General features: G+C 64.8%; 9 protein-coding genes across 9 annotated transcripts; 5 read left to right on the plus strand and 4 right to left on the minus strand.

Moving 5' to 3' along the window:
• The first annotated feature begins 329 nt into the window (after positions 1-329).
• AMSG_05062 (small nuclear ribonucleoprotein Sm D3) lies at positions 330-911 on the plus strand. The gene is made up of 2 exons (XM_013902670.1): positions 330-380; positions 518-911. Exons 1-2 carry the CDS (start codon positions 335-337, stop codon positions 787-789), a joined length of 318 nt encoding a protein of 105 aa, XP_013758124.1. The 5' UTR covers positions 330-334; the 3' UTR covers positions 790-911.
• Positions 912-1,446: 535 nt separating this feature from the next.
• AMSG_05063 (lipocalin family protein) lies at positions 1,447-2,259 on the plus strand. Its single transcript, XM_013902671.1, has 2 exons — positions 1,447-1,708; positions 1,802-2,259. Exons 1-2 carry the CDS (start codon positions 1,581-1,583, stop codon positions 2,256-2,258), a joined length of 585 nt encoding a protein of 194 aa, XP_013758125.1. The 5' UTR covers positions 1,447-1,580; the 3' UTR covers position 2,259.
• Positions 2,260-2,977: 718 nt separating this feature from the next.
• On the minus strand, positions 2,978-4,294 carry AMSG_05065 (uncharacterized protein). Its single transcript, XM_013902672.1, has one exon. It carries the CDS (start codon positions 4,008-4,010, stop codon positions 3,000-3,002), a length of 1,011 nt encoding a protein of 336 aa, XP_013758126.1. The 5' UTR covers positions 4,011-4,294; the 3' UTR covers positions 2,978-2,999.
• On the plus strand, positions 4,209-6,375 carry AMSG_05066 (uncharacterized protein; the record flags this gene model as incomplete). The annotated part of the gene is made up of 2 exons (XM_013902673.1): positions 4,209-4,213; positions 4,678-6,375. The coding sequence occupies 2 exons, from the start codon at positions 4,209-4,211 to the stop codon at positions 6,299-6,301; spliced, it is 1,629 nt and encodes a 542-aa protein (XP_013758127.1). The 3' UTR covers positions 6,302-6,375.
• On the minus strand, positions 6,357-7,895 carry AMSG_05067 (serine/threonine phosphatase, family 2C; the record flags this gene model as incomplete). Its single annotated transcript, XM_013902674.1, has 2 exons — positions 6,357-7,682; positions 7,854-7,895. 2 exons carry the CDS (start codon positions 7,893-7,895, stop codon positions 6,357-6,359), a joined length of 1,368 nt encoding a protein of 455 aa, XP_013758128.1.
• A 100-nt stretch (positions 7,896-7,995) lies between these two features.
• AMSG_05068 (uncharacterized protein) lies at positions 7,996-9,320 on the plus strand (the record flags this gene model as incomplete). The annotated part of the gene is made up of 2 exons (XM_013902675.1): positions 7,996-8,005; positions 8,560-9,320. The coding sequence occupies 2 exons, from the start codon at positions 7,996-7,998 to the stop codon at positions 9,291-9,293; spliced, it is 744 nt and encodes a 247-aa protein (XP_013758129.1). The 3' UTR covers positions 9,294-9,320.
• Positions 9,321-9,346: 26 nt separating this feature from the next.
• AMSG_11847 (uncharacterized protein) lies at positions 9,347-17,337 on the minus strand (the record flags this gene model as incomplete). Its single annotated transcript, XM_013902772.1, has 6 exons — positions 9,347-10,893; positions 11,245-11,315; positions 11,372-14,219; positions 14,306-14,572; positions 14,608-15,730; positions 15,784-17,337. 6 exons carry the CDS (start codon positions 17,335-17,337, stop codon positions 9,347-9,349), a joined length of 7,410 nt encoding a protein of 2,469 aa, XP_013758226.1.
• A 573-nt stretch (positions 17,338-17,910) lies between these two features.
• On the plus strand, positions 17,911-19,420 carry AMSG_05071 (carrier protein). The gene has a single exon (XM_013902676.1). The coding sequence runs from the start codon at positions 18,184-18,186 to the stop codon at positions 18,970-18,972; it is 789 nt and encodes a 262-aa protein (XP_013758130.1). The 5' UTR covers positions 17,911-18,183; the 3' UTR covers positions 18,973-19,420.
• Positions 19,003-20,357, minus strand: AMSG_05072 (aminoalcoholphosphotransferase; the record flags this gene model as incomplete). The annotated part of the gene is made up of 2 exons (XM_013902677.1): positions 19,003-19,015; positions 19,060-20,357. 2 exons carry the CDS (start codon positions 20,355-20,357, stop codon positions 19,003-19,005), a joined length of 1,311 nt encoding a protein of 436 aa, XP_013758131.1.
• Between the last annotated feature and the right edge of the window lie 60 nt (positions 20,358-20,417).

Below are 20,417 nucleotides of genomic sequence, written 5' to 3' on the forward strand. Positions count from 1 at the left end.
GGGGGGGGAGGTGTGTGTGTGTGTGCGTGTGTGTGTATGGGTAGTGTGTGTGTGGGATGGTGATGTGAAGGTGATGATGGTGATGGTGATGGGATGATGGTGATGGTGGTGATGGTGGTGTTGGTGGTGTGGCTGTGAGTGCGACTTGGCAGGAGCAGGGCCACTGGCAGGGGGGGATGGGTACGTAGCCTACGACAGCATTCGGCACAGCCCGCCCCACCTCCACCCACCTCACCCCACCCCACCCCAACTCCACCACCCCTCACCCCCTCACCCCCCCCCACCCCCACCCCCTCCCTCCCCTCCCCTCCCCCTACCTTTCCCCCACACAACCATGGCCTCCCACGGTGTGCCCATCAAGCTCCTCCATGAAGCCGAAGGTACGCCCTCTCTCTCTCTCCCCCCCCCTCCCCTCCCTCCCCTCCCTCCCCTCCTCCATACTCACTATCTCTTGTATGTACACACGTATGTATATGTGTCTGGGTGTTTCTCTCTCTCTCTCTCTGTGTGTGTGTAGGCCACAAGGTGACGCTGGAGACAAAGGCCGGTGACGTCTATCGCGGGCTGCTCGACGAGGCCGACGACTCGATGAACGTCTTCCTCAAGGAGGTGGTCAAGCGGGCCAAGGACGGATCAAAGTCGTCGCTGGGATCGGCCTTTATTCGTGGCTCGCAGGTCCGCTACGTCATCCTCCCCTCCATTCTCACCCACGCGCCCATGCTCCGTCGCATGGACAAGGCCAACAACATCGGCCTCGGCATCTCCCAGCCGCCCTCGGCCCGTCAGTAGCTGGCTTCTCTCCCGCCGCACGCCGGCTCACATCCTTGCACTTGCATCTGTCCACCTGGAGCCCCTTCGATGAGGTGATGGAGGATGGCAAGCAGGTGCCGCCGACGAGTCGTCTGCTAGCCACATCGACGATCGGCTCATCGCCACTCTGTACCACCCCTAATGACACACCACAAATACCGCCATTGGGCCCTGTCCACCCCTCCCTCCTCTCTAGTCCGAGCCCTTGCCTTATGATCCCTCTCCCGTGAGAACCTCAACCTCGATGCTTCCTCCATCACCCCGCCTCCAAACCTGAGCGATGCGGCTGGCACGCGACCATGCCAACAGCTCCGATGGCGTCGATACAATCAGCGCCGGAGAAGCGGAAAGTCGCCCACGCACCCTTTGATGATGAGGTGCGACGACGGCGACGTACGGCCCTCTGGGCGCTCGTGTGTACGTGAGCGTGCGGCTGTGGCTCATGTTCCTGCGGGTGACCGTGCCAATCGGCACGAAACGCAGGGACTGAAGGCCAGCGCAGTACATGCGAGGAAATCTCAAGTCGTCGAGCCAGCCGAGCACCCCGCTTGGCGGCAGTTGAGGGTGTTCTCCACTCCATCCGGCTCAGATTTGGTCAGTTGGGTGTTCTCCACTCCATCCGGCTCAGATTTGGTCAGTTGCGTTGGGCTGACGCCACACCATGTCACGCCATTATCCATTCCGTTCCCTCGGCACGCCCCTCCCGCACCCGCTCTCAGCGCCACCACAGAGAGATCGCACACTCAACTCTCAAGCACTTTTGCACCACCATGTCCCCTATCATCTACCTGGCGGTCACTGTGGTCGTCCTCGTTGTCACCTGCCCCGTCAACTCGAACGGATTCTCCTGCCCCAAGGTCCCCACCAACGATACGGTTGACCTGGAGGCCTACATGGGGTACGTTTCCTCGGCGTTTCTTTTTTTCGGCCACGTGCGACTCCTCGTCATCACCCGTGTCACACTCACCGACGGAGCGATGGACTTGCGCAGAACGTGGTACCAGATCGCGACCAATGCTGCGTTCCAGAAGAAGTTTGAAAAGGGCCTTGTGTGCGAGACGGCCGAGTACACACTCGAGCCGTCCGGCACTGTCAAGGTCAACAACTCGGGCCGCATCGACTCGGTTTCTGGCCCGCTCAAGTCGGCCATCGGCAAGGCTGTTCAGGTCTCCGGCGGCAAGCTCAAGGTCTCGTTCTTCCTCGACATCTTCGGCCCGTACTGGATCACCCAGCTCTACGGCGACGCTGCATCTGGCTACTCGGTTGCAGTCATCTGGTCGTGCGAGGAGAAGTTTGGCATTGGCGAGCGCGACCTGTGGATCCTCTCCCGCACGCCGCAGCTCCCTGCCGATCTCCAGCCGGCGCACCTCTACGACGTCGCCCGCGGCATGGGCATCGACGTCGAAAGCCTCGACATGGTCCCCACCCTCCAGGCCGGGTGCTGGTGAGCATGCCCCGAGCCACAGTGGTAAACTGAAGATCTGCGACTTGGCGCGCACCAGTGGCAGTCTATCCCTTGGAACGGTCGTTCGGACGCGTTGTCGCGCATCTCAAAGTGAACAATTCGATGATGCTTGACTTCAAGGTCACCGGCCGACGCTGCGCGACGCATGCGTGGCCTGCGGCTTGAGGCGGGAGGCGCGCCCGATGCGTGATCGCTGCCGACACGTAGATGCCTGCCTGAAGAATGCCCGAGCTGCCGTCACGGTGACAGACGCCTGGGAGCATGGGCAAGGCACGCGATGTGCCGTACGGTGCCGATCCGGAGGACCGGCGGGCGCGGACGGTGCGGAGCCTGTCGTTGATGGCCCCGACGACCGGGAAGGAGAGCATGACATAGTTGAACACAGCGGCCAGAGGGGAGAGCGCGAGGACGTCTTACGACGGACGAGCTTGCCGGTCGGCGTGGCCGCGCAAGCGGTGGATTCTGGACGCCGCGTATGCGCTCTACGCTGATGCGAGCCCACGCCCCACCATGACTTGCGTGGCTTTTCTCTACGACATCATCGACGCCCTCGCCGCCAGCGCCGACGCCGTCAGCTCCGCGCCGTCGCGCAAGCGTCCCTCTGCAGCGGCTGCTCGTCATCATCACTTTCTCCAGCGAGCCGCCGTGCGACGAGACTGCCTCGCCTGTCGTGGAGCGCGTCTTGCGCGATGGACAAAATAGTCCTTTTCGTACCGTAAAGGGTTTAAGCGTTGGCCGCGCGCAGCTGCTCAAAGCGTTTGCGAGCCTTGACTGTGGCGGCCGCGAGGTCGAGGAACGCCTTGTCCCACATTCCGCAGATGACCTTGTACTTGATGGTTGGCGGACCCCACCACGAGCCGAGCCAGCCCGAGGCGGCCTCGAGGTAGTCGAGCGTTTCCCGGAGCGCGGTGCGGATGCGGCGCAGCTTCTTGGTGGAGATGACGCAGTCACGGAGGAGCGCGTTGAGGTCGTGCGCCGCCGCCCTAAGACGCGCCGCCAGACGCTTCGGGTCGCCCGAAAGCTTGTCCGGCTTGTACCCGCGGACTTTGTACAGCAGCGCGCGGCACTGACCGGCGATCTTGGCCCGTTCCTCAGCCTTGGCCTCTTCGTCGTCCGACGAGCTGCTCGCGTCGCCCTTGGCCTTGGCCTTGGGCTTGGCCGACTTGTGAGACTTGTGAGACTTGCGCGACTTGCGCGACTTGGACTTGCGTGACTTGGACTTGCGCGACTTGGACTTGCGCGACTTGCGCGACTTGCGCGACTTGGCCTTGCGCGACTTGGTCTTGTGTGATGCCGGAGTGAGGGTGTCGGCTTCGGCTTCGGCGTCGGCGTTTGTGTCGGCGTCGTCGCCCGAGTCAGAGTGGGCAGCATGGACCGACGCAGCGGCGAGAAGAGCCTTGAGCTCTTCGATTTCGCGGGCCTGTGCCTCGACTGTGGCCTTGAGGTCCGGCTCGGAGGCGGCCGGCTCGGCGCTGGGCGCATCGTCGTCGTCATCGCCGCTGTAGCTGGCGCTGGACTCGCCGGACACTGCGGCTTCTTTCGGCTCATCAACAAAGGTAGGAGGACGGGCGGGCTCGACCAGGGTCTTCTCTGCGTCGGGATTGGCAAGCATCGACTCGGTCGGCGGCTTGTGCGGCATTTCACTCTCCTGCGGATCCACAGGAGGCACGGAAGCCTCAGCAGGCTCGGCCATGGCAGCAGCAGGCTCGGCCATGGAAGCAGCAGAGCCAGCCATTGGCGGTGAAGGTGGCACTAAGCGATGCGGTCTAGGCCTAGATCAAGCCAGGCGTCTCTCGCTTGAGTCGAGTCAGCAGACGATGACGGCGGCGGCAGGGGAAGAGCAGACGTCGGGCCCGGAGCAGAAGCTGACGCAGAGGAAGCAACGTCCGAAGAATGAGCACCACCAGCTGAGCCGTGCGGAGAAGAAGCACCGATGGGGTTCAGGGGAAGCTGTTCGCGTCGCCACTCGTCGTCCACCACGTCGATCAGCCTCTGGTCCCTGTGGTAGTGGTGAAGGCCAGCGTCCTGTGAGGGGAGGAGGGAGGGTGAGGAGAGGGTAAGTGTATTACGCTTTCACGTGTGTGCGTGTGTATATGTGTATGTATGTATGTATGTATGTATGAGTGTGTGTGTGTGCGCGCGTACCATGGAGAGGTGTGGCGGGGCGAGTGGTCGCGGTGAGGCGGGCACCGTGTCCTGGCGCGGTGACTCGGTGGCGCGGTGACTCGGTGGCGCGGTGACTCGGTGGCGCGGTGACTCGGTGGCGCGGTGACTCGGTGGCGCGGTGAGTCGGTGGCGCGCGGTGACTCGGTGGCGCGCTGGTTGGCTCGGCTCGCGCACCCTCTCCCTCCCCCGCCCACATTCCCCCTATTCTTCATGTCCAGGGGCTACGCCCGACAGAGCCCGGGCCCCACCGCCACGTCCATGCGGGTCCGTCTGGAGGCTGCCGAGCGACGGCTTGGCGCTCAGGCCCGGGTCCTCGACAGGCTGGGCGAGGGAGCCGATGGGACGAGCGGACGCGTGGCTGCCTTGGGCGAAGCTGTCGGTGCTCTGGAGGCTGCCGTCTGCGATGTTGATGGCAACGTGGCCGTGGCTCTTGATGCTCACGCCCAGCTCGAGTCTACTGTCCGCGCTCTGGCCGATCATGTGGCCGAGCTCAAGACCGCTGTCGTCGACGGCCTGGCCACCGCAGCCGATCCCGACGCTCGCGCTCATCGCCAGCAGCTGGAGAGCCAGCTCGCCGGCGTGCGTAACACCCTTGCAGAGGTGGCCGGCGCGACACGGACTTCGGTCCACTCGCTCGAGGCCACGCTCGACGCCCGACGCAACGCCCTCGCCTCGGAGCTCCGCGCCGATCTCGCTGCCGTCCTGGCTGACCTCCGCCTCATGGTCACCTCGTCCATCGCCGATGCCGCCGAGCTGGCCGACACTCGCGACAATGCGCTGCGCGACCACGTCAACTCGCGGTGTGACGCGCTCCGTGCCGAGCTTGCCGCCGAGCTCCGTGAAGTGGTCGCCACAGCGGTTGCCGACGCGCTCGCGTCGCAGCCACCGCCGCCTCTGCCGCCGCCTCCCTCAAACTCTCCTGACGCGCTCGCCGAGCTGGATGAACGACTCTCGCGCGAGATAGCTGACGCTCGCGTCGAGCTCCGCACCTCGCTCGGCGACATGGAGGCGCGGCTGCGGGCCGCGCGCGAGGCCGACTTTCGGGCGGCGCTCGACGCAGCGCAGGGGGAGTTTTCCAAGCTTGCAGACGACATGGCCCAGCTAGCTGACGCTCAGGAGGCCAAGCGCGCGGCAGCTGAGGCCCAGACCTCTGCATTGCTGGCCCAGCTGGAGTCCCGGACCGCAGCCGTGGAGGCGCGAGTCGACGAGTCCCGGCCGGCGGCAGAGGCGCTTGACGACATCCGCGCCTCGGTCGCCTCGGTCACCGCCCACGTCGAGGGTGCTGTCTCTGCACTTTCCAACTCGGTGACGTCGGCGTACGAGCCGCTTCGCGCAAGGCTCAACGAGCTGACGCAGGGTCACAACGCGGCGCTGCAGGCGGTCGAGGATCTCACCAGCCGGGTCGACGATGCAGGCGTGCGGGCCTCGGACGCCGCTGCCGACATGGACAAGCTGCGCGGAGTACTGGACGAGCTCCGCGCGGCAACTGCCAGCGAAATCGGCACGCTTGAGGCCAGGACCGCAACGTGCGAAGCCGCGCTCGACGAGCTTGTCGACGGTACGCTGCCCGCCATTTCGGGCGCCGCAAGCGAGGCTGCTGAAGCCGCCGCGACGCGCGAGGCCGCCGCTCGCGACGTGCTTGCCACAGAGCTCCACGCTACGCTGCGCGCGCTCGCGGAGCGGGTCCAGCAGAACACAGAGAGTGCAGTGCGCACCGAGGCGAGTGCCGATGCGCTCGAGGCCTCGCTCCGGGTCGCCGACGCCAACTTTAAGCGGTCGATGGACAAGGTGACCGGGACTGTCAACGCCCTCGTGGCCTCGGTCAACACGGTGCAGGACATGGTGTTCGGCTCGGTGTGACAGTGTTCTCATGATGTTTAGCTCCGGCATGTGGCGCGCGGCTGCGCCGACACCATCACCGCCACACACCACGCCGCGGCATAAAGTAGGTCGGCGGTGACGACGACATCGGGCCGGGGGACGTCGAGTACGACGGTGAGATTGAGCTCGCGGGCGATGGTGAGGTCGAAAGCGATGGCGCCGCCGGGCTGAACTCGTGTGGTGAGACAGCGAGCGACGGGACTGACCGCTGGAAGCCGAGCTGCTCGTGGGCGGCAAAGTACTTGGCCGGTGGCGGCCGCTCCGGCTCGGCTGACGGCGGCGAGGTGACGAGCATGGCGGGCGTGCGGGCGGCGGCGACGTCGCTCGGCGACGCCCCCATTCGCGCCATGCCCCACGGCGACGCCGCCGCGCCCGGAATCGGGCCCCACGACACGTCGCTGGCACTGTAGCTCGCCGGCTCAACCTCGTCGAGCACCATTGTCGCCTTGCGGGTAGCGACTGCGTCAGGCTCGGGAACGACAACCCGGGCGACGACCGCACACGTGTCGTCGACCTTGCCGCCGCGCGCCATTCGGCCGTGCCGTGCGGCGTCGCGCGCCCACGGCGACGGCTTGGAGGACGTTGCATTGGCGCACGCCAGCTCGACAAGCGTGTTGGCAATGTGCCGCGGATCGTGCTCGGCGAGCGCAGAGATGACCCGCTCTAGCTCGACGTCAAAGACATTGTCAAATACGCCGTCAGTGGCGACCACCACCAGATCGCCCTCAGCTACTTTGGTCGACGCCACCGCCGCGTCGGCCGGCGTGTCCGACGACGCCGTGCCCAGTGTCGCCGGGCAGTTGAACGAGTGCTGCCGCGTCTCGCCCGACTGCACGATCGAGTACACTCGCGCGCCCGGCCGCCGCCGCAGAATACGGAACGACGAGTCGCCAATGTTGGCCGAGGTCAGCTTGTCACCGACAAGAGAGATGACGCATACCGTCGCCGAGCCAATGAGTTCCTTGGACGTCCTGGCCGCAGCCTCGAGCACAATCCGCGACGCTGGCTTGGCAAACCCGTCCGGCGCAATCCGCACGTTGGCCGCCTCCTCGGCCGCCTCCATTATCGAGCGGGCGAAGAGGCCGGCATCGGCGCCGGGCACATTGGCCCATGCCGAGACCCCGTCGGCAACACCAAGCGCTGACCCGTCGTCCGCCACAAACCAAGCGTCCTCGCCGCCCTTGTACGCCTTGGCCGGATGCGGGATGTACGCGGCGCCGGCGTCAAAGACTAGCGCAAACGCCGCCTCACTGCCTTCGGCCAGCTCCAGGTCGTGGACCGCCTTGTTCGCTACCTCCAACGCTTCAGCGAGATGGGCAGCGACCGCGGCGTCGTCGACGATGGGTGCCACAGCCTCGGCCTGTGCAGCCTCCTCGGGCACTTGCGCGAGCACGCCACCCGTACTTGCCCGTCGCCCGCCAGGAAACCGTCGCCCACCGCCTCCGTCGACCACGCTCGGTGATGAGCTCGATACAAAGGCGGCGGCGGAAGCCAATGTGGGCGGTGATGGCGTTGTTCGCTGGCGAAGGACGGCCCAGGAGCGGGCGTCGGGCGGCGAGGCGACCAAGGCCATCGCTCGGTACGCCTGCGGCTGCTGGATCTGCGGCTGCTGCGGGAACGGCTGGCTGCTTCTGCTCGGCCCGGTGCCTCTCCTTCCGTTCCTACTGCTGGCAATGGGCATGGGTGTCGAGCCCGTTGTCCCCGCGTTGCCCGTGCCGGTCCACCCGGTGCTCCGTTGCCTGCGCATGCTTCCTCTGCCGCACTTTGGACGCTGGCGCGGTTGGTTGGTGAAGGGGGGGAGGGGGGGCACACTATATGTTTGTGTGTGTGTGTGCGTGTGTATGGGCGCGTTCGTGTGTGTATGTGGTGATGTGTGCGTGTGTAGCTCTATCGTCGCGACCCGCCTTGTAGCCCTATCCCCCTTCTGCCCCACTTCGTCCTTGACAAGGTACGTTCGCATGGAAGGAATAAAAACCCACGCGGGAAGGAACCCCCGAACCCGACACAAATCACAATAGAAACAAAATTTTCCACCCCACCCCCCACCCCCCACCCCTTGGATTCTCGGTAAACCCACTACCTGTCAAATAACCGTAATGTTGGCACTGCTGCCGCTGCGCTTGTCCGTTATCGTCGGTGCTCTCGTCCTCTACTCCTCCTCCTCCCTCACCAACACTCCACCTCGCCCCTCCCACACACACACAATATGACGACATACTCTTGTGGAACACTTACAGGAAACTGGTACGAGGACAGGCTGCACGACGACCCTGTGGGGCGCTCGAAGCGGGCGCCGTTGCCCTCGGTCCCCTACACCCGGGCCCACCCCAAGCCACCGCCGCCGACACTCTCGCTGCCCGACGGGGGCTTCCGGGAGTACACCTCGACGTCAGCTTCTACATACACAGCAGATGTCCATGTCAATGTCACCCGGGGCCCAGTGAGGGTTGCTACCGGTCGTCCATTCGTCGAGGCCGACGCCGTCCTCCGCCATCTCGAGCTTCGCCGCGCCGCAGAGGCTGCCGAGGTCACCGCGCCGCTCGGCGATCTGCCGTCGGCGCCGGTCGATGCCACTGCGGCCGAAGCCAATGAGGACCGCTGGATTTCTTCCTCGCACGCAGCCCATGGCGGTGCTGCGGGGCTTGCCGCCTCGCACGTCGCCTTCCGCCCAGCGCTGCGCGTCCGCGATCCCTACGCCACCCGCAACCCACTGGCGACCGACGACGCCGTTGCGGGAACGGTCATCGTCGAGGGCGGCGAGCGGATTCGCGGCAAGAAGCATGTGTTCGATGGCAACCCAGCCGCGCCTGAGCCTGTCGGCATGCGCTCGGTCGTCGTTCGTGACGCCCGCGTTGCTTGCGGCACCGTCCCGTACCCAAAGCCCACTGCCGCCATCATGGAACGGCTTCCCGAGGAGCAGTACCACAAGGACAAGATTAGCACGTGGATGGACTATGAGGGCAATGTCTAACGCTGCCGGGATGCGATAAACGAGCCGGTCTGTCCGACAAAGCCATGCATGATTTAATGATGGTCAGCCTCGTTGTCGTCGATCTTGACGCCAATCGCAAAGTGTGCCGCAACCAGAGGGGACGAGTACTGGCTGTCGTCGTCTCTTCCGCCGTTGCGGCTGCCACCCCGCCGCGGCGCCGCGGGGTACACCACCAGCGCGACGTGCGGCTCCGACGGCGGCGCAACCGCCGCAAACGCCGGAGTGTTAGGCAGAGCCATGCCCGGACGCCAGGTCTGCAGCGGGCCGTTGCGCCCGCTCCGCCGCGGCGCAGGAATCGCGGACCGCGTCAGCGTGCCCACCACGCGTGCCGACGCCATATCGCGGTCCAGGTGCGCACCGCTCGCCGCGCTTCTGCCGCGGCGGGAAGCTGCACCGGAATGGCTACTTGCCTGCCCCGAGCCCGTCGCCAGTGGTGCCTCTTCGTACGGCGCAAAGTTGCGAAGCCGCAGCACGTAGCCGAGGAAGCAGTAGAGGCCAAGTTCTAGAAGTTCGGCAAGGAGCGCGGTGATCCACGGGTAGTGGGAAAAAGCAAAGACGGCGACGATCGAGACAAGGACCCGGGCAACAATAAAGTACACCAGAGCCGACTGAAGCCAGCGGAACATGAGGAGCTTGTGGTTAATGGGCGTGGTTATCGGGTCGATGTTGCCCGACTCGACCGTCAGCAGCTGGAGCCGGACCGTGCGGATGTTGTCCGCGAGCGCCGAAAATGCAGCCCGCAGCAGCATGACGTACACAATGACCACGATAAACAAGTAGTACGAGTGCGAGTACGTGTCAAACACCGTGGTCGCCGCGAGAATGGCGGTGCATGCCCAGAGCATCCGCTGCATCGGCTGCGGTAGCGCTGCAAGCGTGATGCACCAGCCCATGGCATAGAGGAGCACCAGCGCGAGGAAGAGGCAGCGGCACGCCACCAGCGCCGCATAGTACACCAAGTCCAATCGCGTCTCGGTCACCCCAAACCGCGACAAATGCGTCCAGTACCACGCTGCCACCAACGCCCACACAATCTTGGCCGCACCGAGCGCACCCACCACCGAGTTGAGCCCAATCGGCCGGTTCCAGTGCACGATGCGGTTGCCAGCCCACGCCACAAACGCCACGCACCACACCGCTGCCATCCATGTGTACATGCTCGGCATGGGTATGTAGCCAAACGAGAGGTGCTCGCCGCCCGGATTGACAAACACATACGCAAAGTGGACCGACGCCGATGACGCCTCGCAGTTGCCCAGTAGCGCATAGTACACATTCTTCTCAGTCATCACCATGTCCATCGCATATGATCCGTTGGCCACCGGCGCGTTGATGGTGCACTGCACCTCATCGCCGCCGTCGCAGAGTGCGCCGACCGAGCCAAACTCGCGGTTGATGCGAGCCACTTGCTGGTCGGTGCAGAAGAGGAACCGCAGGCCATGCGCCTCGTTTGCAGAGTATGTCAGCCATAGCTGAGCCCGTCCACCAGCCAGAAAGCCAAACGGTTCCGAGTTGCGGTTGAGTTCCACGAATCGACGCGGCGAAAGCTGGACCGACCGAGCCTCGCGCTCGCCAGCCACTCCGCCCACCACCACCACCGCCACCACCGCCACCACCGCAACCACCCACACGTCCCACCGCATCACACGCCGTGTCCTTGCTCGCTCGCTCCTTGCTCGTACTTGCTGCCAGTGGCGCCTATCTCCCCCCCGTCTCGTGCGCCTGCGTCAAGTGTGCTCCCCGAGAGGACGCCTACATTCCCTGTCGCCTTTGGTCGTCATGGCGACGCGTTCCGTGGTCGCTGTTGGGTATTGGTGATGGAAACCGGGATTGAATGGAACGCAGCCGCCGCCGCCGCCCACGGCATGTTGACGACGGTCACGTGCGCATGCGCGTGCGCGGGTGCTGCTTTTATCACAACTTTGGGCACTTTCGATTAGCTCGAGGCTGTACTCGAGGATGTGCTCGAGGATGTGCTCGCGGATGTGCTGCTCGCTGCGGCTCCAGGCTGACCAGAGGGCGTGTCGAGCGGGAGGAGCGCGACGGAGAAGGCCGACGAGGCCGGGACGAGATCGACGGTCGACCCGGAAGGTGCGAGGGCACGGGTTGGGCTCGCCTCCTCGCGGATCGACCACACTCGCTCGAGCGCGGTCTGGTCGACCCAGTCGGCGCCCTCCTTGTCGAGCATGGACCAGAACCGGGTCTGCGCCAGATCGACCGCCTCGCGTTGCCGCCGCCCCAGCAGCTCGCGGACGAGTCCGAACAGGAGCGCAAGGCAGCCGAGCACAACCATGATGATCGAGAAGACCATGAGCACATCGCGCGAGGTGGCCGACGGGAATCGGTCGGCATAAAACGCAAAACCGAGAAGGAGGAGCGTTGAGAGCACGAGGTCGATCTGGATCGAGACGACGTTGTAGACCGGGAGGTAGTACGGCTCCCACCGGACCTCCACAAAGGCAAAACCGAGAAAGACAACAAGCAGGCCGCCCACGAGCCAGAGCTGCAGGTCCGAGAAGAAGAGCGAGACAACCACAATGAGCAGCCGCTTGCCCAGCAGCACAATTTCCATGTAGAAGAACCGCCGCTTGTAGAGCTTGTACAGCGAGCCGTACCGCGCGAGTACGGTCTCATCGGTGAAGAGCCCGTCGCGCTGAGTGTAAAGCACGTACGCCATGTACGCCGGAACCGCCACCACGTACAAAAGTACGCCAAGGATGCCGGCTGGGAGCAGCGACCACCATCCGTCGACGTAGCACCGCTCACCCAGGTCGGCGTCGAGGTGAAAGTCGCCGTTCGGGAGCTGCGTGCAGTCAAAGAGAATGAGCGCAGATCGAGAGAGCGGGATGTACGCCAGCGGGCCGAGGGTGAAGAGTACGCCTTCGAGCAGTCGCGAGAGGGGCAGCGTCGTCCCGTCGTCGGCTCGCCCCACCCCGAGCAGCCGCAGCACAAACCAACAGAGAACAAGAACCACAATCATGACCAGCGGCCACACAAGGCCGAGGTAGTACTTGGCCGCAAACGTGGTGAGCGTGCACTCGGTCGCAAAAAGCGACATGTCCATGTTGAGCGCATTAAACGCAGAGAGCGAGTCGCGCGTCTGCGACGGCCAGCTCAGCTGGACTGTGCCCAGCACGCCCAAAATCTGCAGAAAGAGCAGGCCCATCGAGAGCGAGTACGGCACTGACCGGGAACGATCGGTCCGCGCGTCGCGCTTCTCCTCAAACTCGGCCTCCCCCCCGCTCTCGCCATCACGCACCGTGCCCTTCCCGCCCAGGCCCTTGACTCGGACCAGCGCCGCGCCCGACTTGCGGTGGCCGATCGCAAGGTAGCCCGCAAAGCAAAAGGCAACGACAAAGACTGCGACGCAGACAAAGCCAAACAGGCCGCCGGAGCCGGCAGGGCACTTTTGGCACCGCCGCGACGGGTCGGAGTAGTAGCCGTCGAGACAGCGGGTACACATGTACCCGCTGTATCCATTGTTGCACACTTCGGTGCCACCCGAGCACGCTGACGGTCTCCGGCACGCCGCAAACGCCGCGCTCCCGCCCGGATTCGTCACGTCGTAGAAGCCATCGCTAGCTACCGGCGCCGCCGTTCCGCCGGCGCACACGCCGCCATCCGGGCATGGCAAGCAGCGCGTGTCCGGCAGCGCGTCCGGTGTGTAGAACGTCGCCTGGCAAACACAAGCCTCGGTCGCGTTGTCTCGCCCCACCGAGACCTGGACCTGGTTTGCATCGCACGTCACGCACACGCCGCCACGGAGGAAGAATCCCTCCGAGCACACAAGCTCCGGCTCACACGGTGCGAGCGAGATGTTGGCCGAAAGCGTGCCCTCCTGGCACACACCGCACACCACGGCGTCTTCCGGCCGCGAGACCCGACCCGACCCGACTGGACACGCCGTGACAAGGACCTGGAGCGAGCCGGAGAGGTTAGTGTCCGACTCGATCTTAGCCGTCAGCTCAACTGCCACAGAGCCCGAGTAGTCGGCACCGAAAACCTGTGCGCCGGCTCCGAGCGACACCAGGGAGACCGCCGCCTCGGGGAACGCCACCCGCTCGCGCGAGAAGAATGCCCGCGGATCGCCGCCGCCCAGCTGGAAGCCAGCAGCCGCCGTCGCCGGCGCCAGCGTCACCTCAAGCACCAGCGACTTGTCGATGACGGGCGAGCCCAGCGCGTCATAGCCACGGAACGCCAGATCCTGCCCCACAGGCACACCGCTTGGCTTGGAGAGTACGGCTGTGGTCGACGCAGACTCGACCCGAGCCAGCGGCGTGCCCATGACGCGACCGTAGAGCGCGGCAAGACTCCCGTCGCCAACCATGCTCGCCATGCCCGCGTCGAGGCCGAGCCAAGGCAGGCCCGCAAACGACGGCGTTGAAACCGACCACGAGCTCGCGCTGGCGTCGTCGCTTGCCGCGGAGCAGGCAAATGCAAAGCCGCCACCAATCTCTGCGCGAGACGACAGCTGTGTCGATGGCACAGCTGCCATGCTGGCAGCCACAGGCACGCCGCAGGTGAAAAGCGTGCCACCGTAGGCGGCAGCGTTGTCGACAAACACGGCGTCGGTCAGCTTGATGGCGTGAACAGCGGGCCGGGTGAGCGCGCTGGGTCTCCCACTTGCAGCACGGCTCAGCTCACCTGCCGACCGCGGCAAGTTGGCAGTGACCGAGGCGGCGTCGGTGAACGCGGCTAGTGCCCCACCCCACCTCGCGGTGTTGCGGGCGAGCGTGGTCCGGGCGAGAACGACAAGCTCCGAGGAGAGCCCTGAGCCACCGTCGGCGGCTCGAAGCGCAACTGCACCGCCACCACCGCTTCCGCCATCGGCAGTGTTGTCAGATATGTCCGAGTCGTAGACCCGGAGAGCGGCACGGGCGCCGCTCGGGGCAAGGACAAAGAACGCTCCGCCGTCGCGCAGCGCCCGGTTGCCGCGGATACGCGAGTGACGCACCACCAGGCTCGAACCATCACCAACCACCGCGGCAAACCACCCACCACCGCAGCAGTGTTGTTCATGGCGTCGACGTTGACAAGTTCGGCACTGGCGCCGTCGGCGACCAGCAGTGCGCCGCCATAGCCCGGGAGAATCTGCGCGACTGCACTTGGCGAGACTTCCGACGATGCGCCACTCACCGCCAGATTGCGAAGAACAAGATGCGAGGAGGCACCAATGACCGAGAGCGCAGTCGTTCCGCGCGGGTCGCCGGGCGCGGTCGTCCCAGCAACCAAGTTGATTCCGTCAAGCGTGACGGTGGCTCCACCGACGACCTGGAAAACGTGCCGCCGCGACCCGAGCCGGCCGAGCAGTCGAGGGTGACAGCGCCATCGGCCACAAGGTTGACCGAGCGCCGAAGTTGGAGCGCGGTTCCGACACGGCATCCGGTGTAGGTACCGGCCGGGAGGGTGAGCGTCGGCGTGGCGCCACCACTACACGCCGGAAACGCCATGTACGCCTTGACGATGCAGTGGATGGTGTAGCCACAGCTAACAACGTCAACGGACGCGACCCGTGATGCATTCCAGGTCCGAGCGCCGGCATTGAGCGCCGTCGCAAGCTGGCCATGGACAGTGATGGTCCCGCCACGGAATGCAGAAACCTGGTTGACCGCCACCCTGTCGTGCGTGACCACGTCGAGCAGGCCATCACCGGTCAGGTCGGTGGCAACAATGGCGGCCGTACCTGAAGAGTACGACCCCGAAATCGGTTCGACAAGTGCCGCTATGGCAAATCTCCGCTGGGTAGGGCCCGGGGCTGGGCGGTTGAGGAGCAGGTTGATGTACGTCTTGAGGCCGGAGGCGCGGACGATGATGTCGGCAAAGCCGTCATTGTCGACGTCACCGACAGTCAGTGGCAGTGCGGTCGCTGGCGAAGCCGCACTCTTGGAGGTCGTCACCACCAGCGGCCGCAAGACGTCGGCGAGGACAGCGCCCGAAGTGCCAAATGCCACTTCGACCTGACTGGGACCAGCAGCGACCACATCGGGCACGTTGTCGTTGTCAACGTCGGCAATGACAAACGAGGCGACGTCAAATGTAAACCCGCTCGGCTTAAAGGCGACAAGAGACGCCTCAGTGACTCCCGGGAACCGGCCGGTCCCGTCGATGTTGCGGGCCACATAAAGGTGCTTCCCCTGCGCAACCACTATATCTGCTGTGGCGTCACCGTCGATGTCAGCGGCCTGGATCCAGGCCACGTTTGTAGCCGAGCGGTCGATGAGGGTGACGGTGGCAACATCAGGCTCAAAATGGACCACCGTGACGTTCACAATGGTGTCGCGCGCAGCGACGACAAGCCATGCTGACGTCGCACCAGGTGCCACACCACCGGTCTCGACCCAGAGCGGGGTCGACGTAGCGGTACGCAGATGCGCGGCGGTGGTAGCCACCGGTGACGCCGGATCCACTGATGAGAACTGGCCGGTACCGTCGTTGACCGCAAAGTAAGGATAGCTGCCCGCGAGAGCACGAGATCCATATCGCCGTCGGCGTCAAAGTCAAGAGCAGCGGCATCGATGTAGCCGGCATTGACATCCAGCGACGAGAGCACCAGATACGGATCGTTGAAGCCGCCCTGGCCATCACGGGCGAGCGAGAGCCACGCACCACCGTAAATGTCGGGCAGCGCGTCGCCATTAAAGTCCTCGACCACAAGAGCATCAGACCGGGCGAACACGTTCTGGTGACCGAGCTCTCTGCGATCGGCCATGAGTGGACGAGTGCTGACGACAAAGGCGGATGGCGATGATTGGCAGGGCTGCGAGACAACGAGCTCGTCGATGCCGTCCTTGTTGATGTCGGCCACGGCAAGGGCACGGGCGGGCGTGTTTGGACAGCCCGAGTCAAAACGACTGCGCAGCTCACCATGGAGGGCAAACGCAGGCGCAGCTGTCGATGCCGAGGTGCGGCGGAAGAACGAGCCCTCGCTGAGCTCACTGCTGCCGACACCGAAAATGTCCTTCACCCCATCGCCGTCAAAGTCGATAGCGACGGCGATGCCGGGCATAGACACGCCACCGGTGTCGATCGTGAGCGGCTGCGGCGAGTCCCAAGAGCTCGGGCCGAGCTCGCGGATGAGCGTCGGCGGGACTGACAACTGAGTAAAAATGATAAAGTCATGGACCAAGCCATCACCGTCCATGTCGTCCATAAGAAGTGACCGGGCAAGGCCACCACTGCCAGGGATGACGTTACCGCGGGCAAACATGTCGTCGCCGGGCAAGCCGAGCGCGATCTCGAGCTGACCATCGGCGAGGAGAATGGCCAGGTCAAGGACGGTGTCACCGTCAAAGTCAGAGAGCACTGCATCGGCGTGGGTGGTCGACCCACCGCCCGTGACCTCGAGCGAGGTCACAAAGGTGAACTTTTTGTCAAGCGGAGAGTAGCTGTACACCGCGCCGCCATTAGCATTGATAAACACAGCCTCAACGTCTCCGTCCCGGCTGATGTCGTCCACAAACGCCGTCACGCACGGGTTGGAGTTGGCACTCAGCGGCGCGGTGTTGGTCTTGCTGTTAAAGTCGCTCGCTTCCGCTACCGAGATCACCGACCAGGAGAGGCCATTGCCGTCTGCGTTGGAGTACAGGTACGGCTGGCGGCGCTCGCTAATCGGCGACGGAGGGACACCGGACGGGTACGAGGCGACGATGACCAAGTCAAGAGTACCAGAGCCGTCAACGTCGGCAACAACAGCACACTCGGCGCTCTCGTAGTCACCCGATGCATCGTAGCCGCTGGTGAACGAGGGCAAGCCATAGTCATCAAGCGAGGTGAGGCGGAGGTCAAAGCCAAACATGGTTCCCGCCACCACCACATCCTCGATCCCGTCACCATTAAAGTCTCCCGTGGCAATGCTGCGGGGGACGTAGCCCGACGGCGCAGGCTCCAGCTGCGGCGTGATCGAGGTTGACCGGGATTCGGTTGCCGCATTGCAAGGGTCGTCCGGAAAGGGGACGGCGTTGGCAGCCGGGGGGGCATAGACAGCCACGAGTGCGAGTGCAAGAACGAGTGTAGGGACCACCATCCGTACATGGGCTTTCCTCCCTGTGTCGGTGACCATAGTCGCCCAAGGGGGAGGAGATGAGTATACTTATGTTCGCCTGGCTCTGGCAGATGCGGAGGGGGGGGGGGCGGAAGGACAAGGACGTGGCGCTGTCGCGGGCTGTCGCACGTGGGTCTCGCAAATGCAAAAAACAAATGTCGCCCATCCAGGGATGGTTTGGTGCTAGGGAAAAATATTGTTGACAAAAAAAGGAGGGGAGAACCGCGGGTGTGCCAGGGCGTGTTTTCGTCAAAGGAGGGGGGGGGGAAGGGGGGATATGATTGTTCGTTCATGCGCAGGCACCGTTTTCCCGCTCAACAGCTCAACTCAACAACACCCTCGCTAGCTCTCATTGCCTCCAATACTACCTCTACTTCAGTCTACACACCTGTCTCACCTATCCTCCTCCCCCTCTGGGGTGATGGCAAGCGAGCCGGAGACGGGCTTGGTCTCCATCAAGACAGTTCCGCTCCCTTCATCGGCGTCGGTCCGGCTTCTCCCGACCTCGACGCTCGCTGCCTGGGGCTCGGTCTATGCTCGCCAAGTTCGGGCGCCATGGGCCGGCGTTCTTGATCACGGCAACCTGCTGTTCTCGCCGACGACGGTGACGCATTTGACGGCTGGCGCGGTGTCGGGCGCGCTCGCACGGTGCGTCACTGCGCCCATCTCACTCTCCAAGACACGGTTCCAGATCACCCAGCAGTGCTCGGTGGCCGGCGCAACCGAGGCCTCGGCGCTCAAGGCCTCGCTCAAGGAGCTCGCTGCCGCCGAGGGCCTGCCTGGCCTGTGGAAGGGCAACACGACAGCGGTGGCACGGATGATCCGTTTATGGGCATCCGATTCGGCGTGTTTGAGGAGATCAAGCTCGCACTGACCCTGCCAGACGAGTCGGGCGCTGTGGTCTCGACCGGCCTCGCCCCGCCGTCGCCGTTTGGCCCAGTTGAGAAGTTTGCCGCCGGCTCGATCGCTGGCCTCACTGCCGTCCTCTGCACCTACCCGCTCGACTTGATCAAGGTCTCGCAGATGGTGGCACCGCGCGGGCACCCGCTCGGCTCGTTCTCGTCAGCCATTGCGCTCCACGTGACTGCGGCCATGCACCCCAACCGCCCGCGGGCCGCGCTGACCCGGGCCACCATCCGCGGCATGTTCCGTGGCCTACTCCCGACATGCATCGGCATTGTGCTCCACGACGGTGCAGCCTTTCTTGTGTTTGAGACAGCCAAGGAAGTATGGATTGCGTCCGAGCTGACTCGCGCTACCTCGGTAGCAGAGCTCGCCTTTGGCCAGCACTTTGTCTTTGGCGCCCTTGCCGGCATGGCTGCCCGCTCGATCTCGCTCCCGTTTGATGTTGTTCGCAAGCGACTCATGGCCCAGCCACTACTGGAGGCTATGGGCAAGCCCCAGCCGCTCCGCTTCGCCACCATGGCCGCCTGCATCCGCGACACTGTTGCCCACGAGGGCTGGCGCGCATTGTGGCGCGGCCGGGTCTCCAACCGCATCTCGATGGTCCTCTCGTCGTCCATTACCTTTGCGGTATACGAAAAGGCGAAAAGGGTGCTCGAGGCATGGGTGTATGTGGACGACGACTACGACGACCACGCAAGTCGCGACGGTTGATGCGATACACACTACGATGCGCCCAGCGCGCTATCGTCTGTGGCTTCTCCGCTCCCTCCGCCCCCACTCCCGCTCACTGTCGCATACGGACATCTTGGGTCGGTACAGAGGGTGAGCGGTGGAGGCGGCGGCGGAGTCGGCACTGGGCACGCATGGTTCATGCCGAACAGCGAGATGTTGAGGTGCTCGCGCATCTCGTCGAGCACGCCGCCCACAAACTGGGCATACACCAGGAGCGTGACCACAAACACAGTGCGGAGCATGCCGAGCTCCGGCACCAGCGATGCCCGCCCGGACATGTACGCCGCGTACGAGTTGAAGCACGCAAACGGGAGCGGGAGCATCATCGAGTGGTAGACTGGGAACAGCTGGTCGGCCAGCCGCGCCACTAGCATCGACGACATCAACTTGGACATGAGCAGGCCCGAGAGCGAGATAAACAGCCGGGGATGGTTGGCAAGGAGGCCCGCCGGCGACCACGATGCCCACGTGATGGAGAAGCCGACAGCGGCGCCGGCAGGCACCAGGTGCGCAAGCGCAGTCTGCCACCGCCGCGCCCGGCGCGGTGCGCCGTCGGCCGCCAGCACCGCATACCACACCTGAAGGGAGGAGCACCACGTCGCCCATGCGCACCACACCAGGGCCACGGCGGCCACCAGGTGCTGGCGGCGGACCAGCGGGGCGAGGCCCGGCGCGGCCGACAGCAGTGTCGGCAGCGGCAGCGGCAGCGAGCCGCCAGCCAGCCCGAGCTCCGGCAGAAGAGGCAGCTCGAGCGGGGCCGTCCACCACGAGGTCCCGGTCACGGCTGTCCACACAAAGAAGGCCGCAGCCAGCGAGAGGCCCATGCTCGAGTTGACGTGACCCACCACCTCGCGCCCGGTGTTCTTCAGCTCCCACTGCGCCATAAAGAACTTGATGTAGATGCCAAAGTTAACTCCGAGCGCCAACCAGCTCCCACCGAGCTGGATGCACGCCGCAAACGAGAGGCCGACAACAATCATGGCCACCGAGTCGACCGAGTGATCCAGCAGCTCGCCAAGGGCCGACGCCGAGTGGGTTGCCCGCGCGTGCATCCCGTCCACCGCGTCGAGCGTCTGGTACACAACCACCGCCACCGCCGTCGCCACCAGGGCCCACGCCGGCGGCTCCAACCCGTCTTCGTTACGCAGCCGCGGGAGGAAGACTGCCAATGGGAGGTAGCCGCAGAGAATGGCAAGTCCACCAAGGAGCGTCAGCGCGTTCGGTGGGACGCTACCCGGCACCTGCCGCGCCACCCACCGCCACCACCTGCCCAGCACCCGACCGGCTCCGGACTGAGGCGAGACCACCTGCCCAGTATACCGCGAGACTGCTTCGAGGCCATGCGAGCTCAGCCGCCGTACCATTCCCTGTCACACGTCTGGAGGCTCGGGGGGGGGGGGGGGGGGGGGTGCTGCTGCTAGTCG

This window comes from Thecamonas trahens (genome assembly GCF_000142905.1).
Source record: "Thecamonas trahens ATCC 50062 unplaced genomic scaffold supercont1.21, whole genome shotgun sequence".
Classification (NCBI taxonomy): Eukaryota; order Apusomonadida; family Apusomonadidae; genus Thecamonas; species Thecamonas trahens.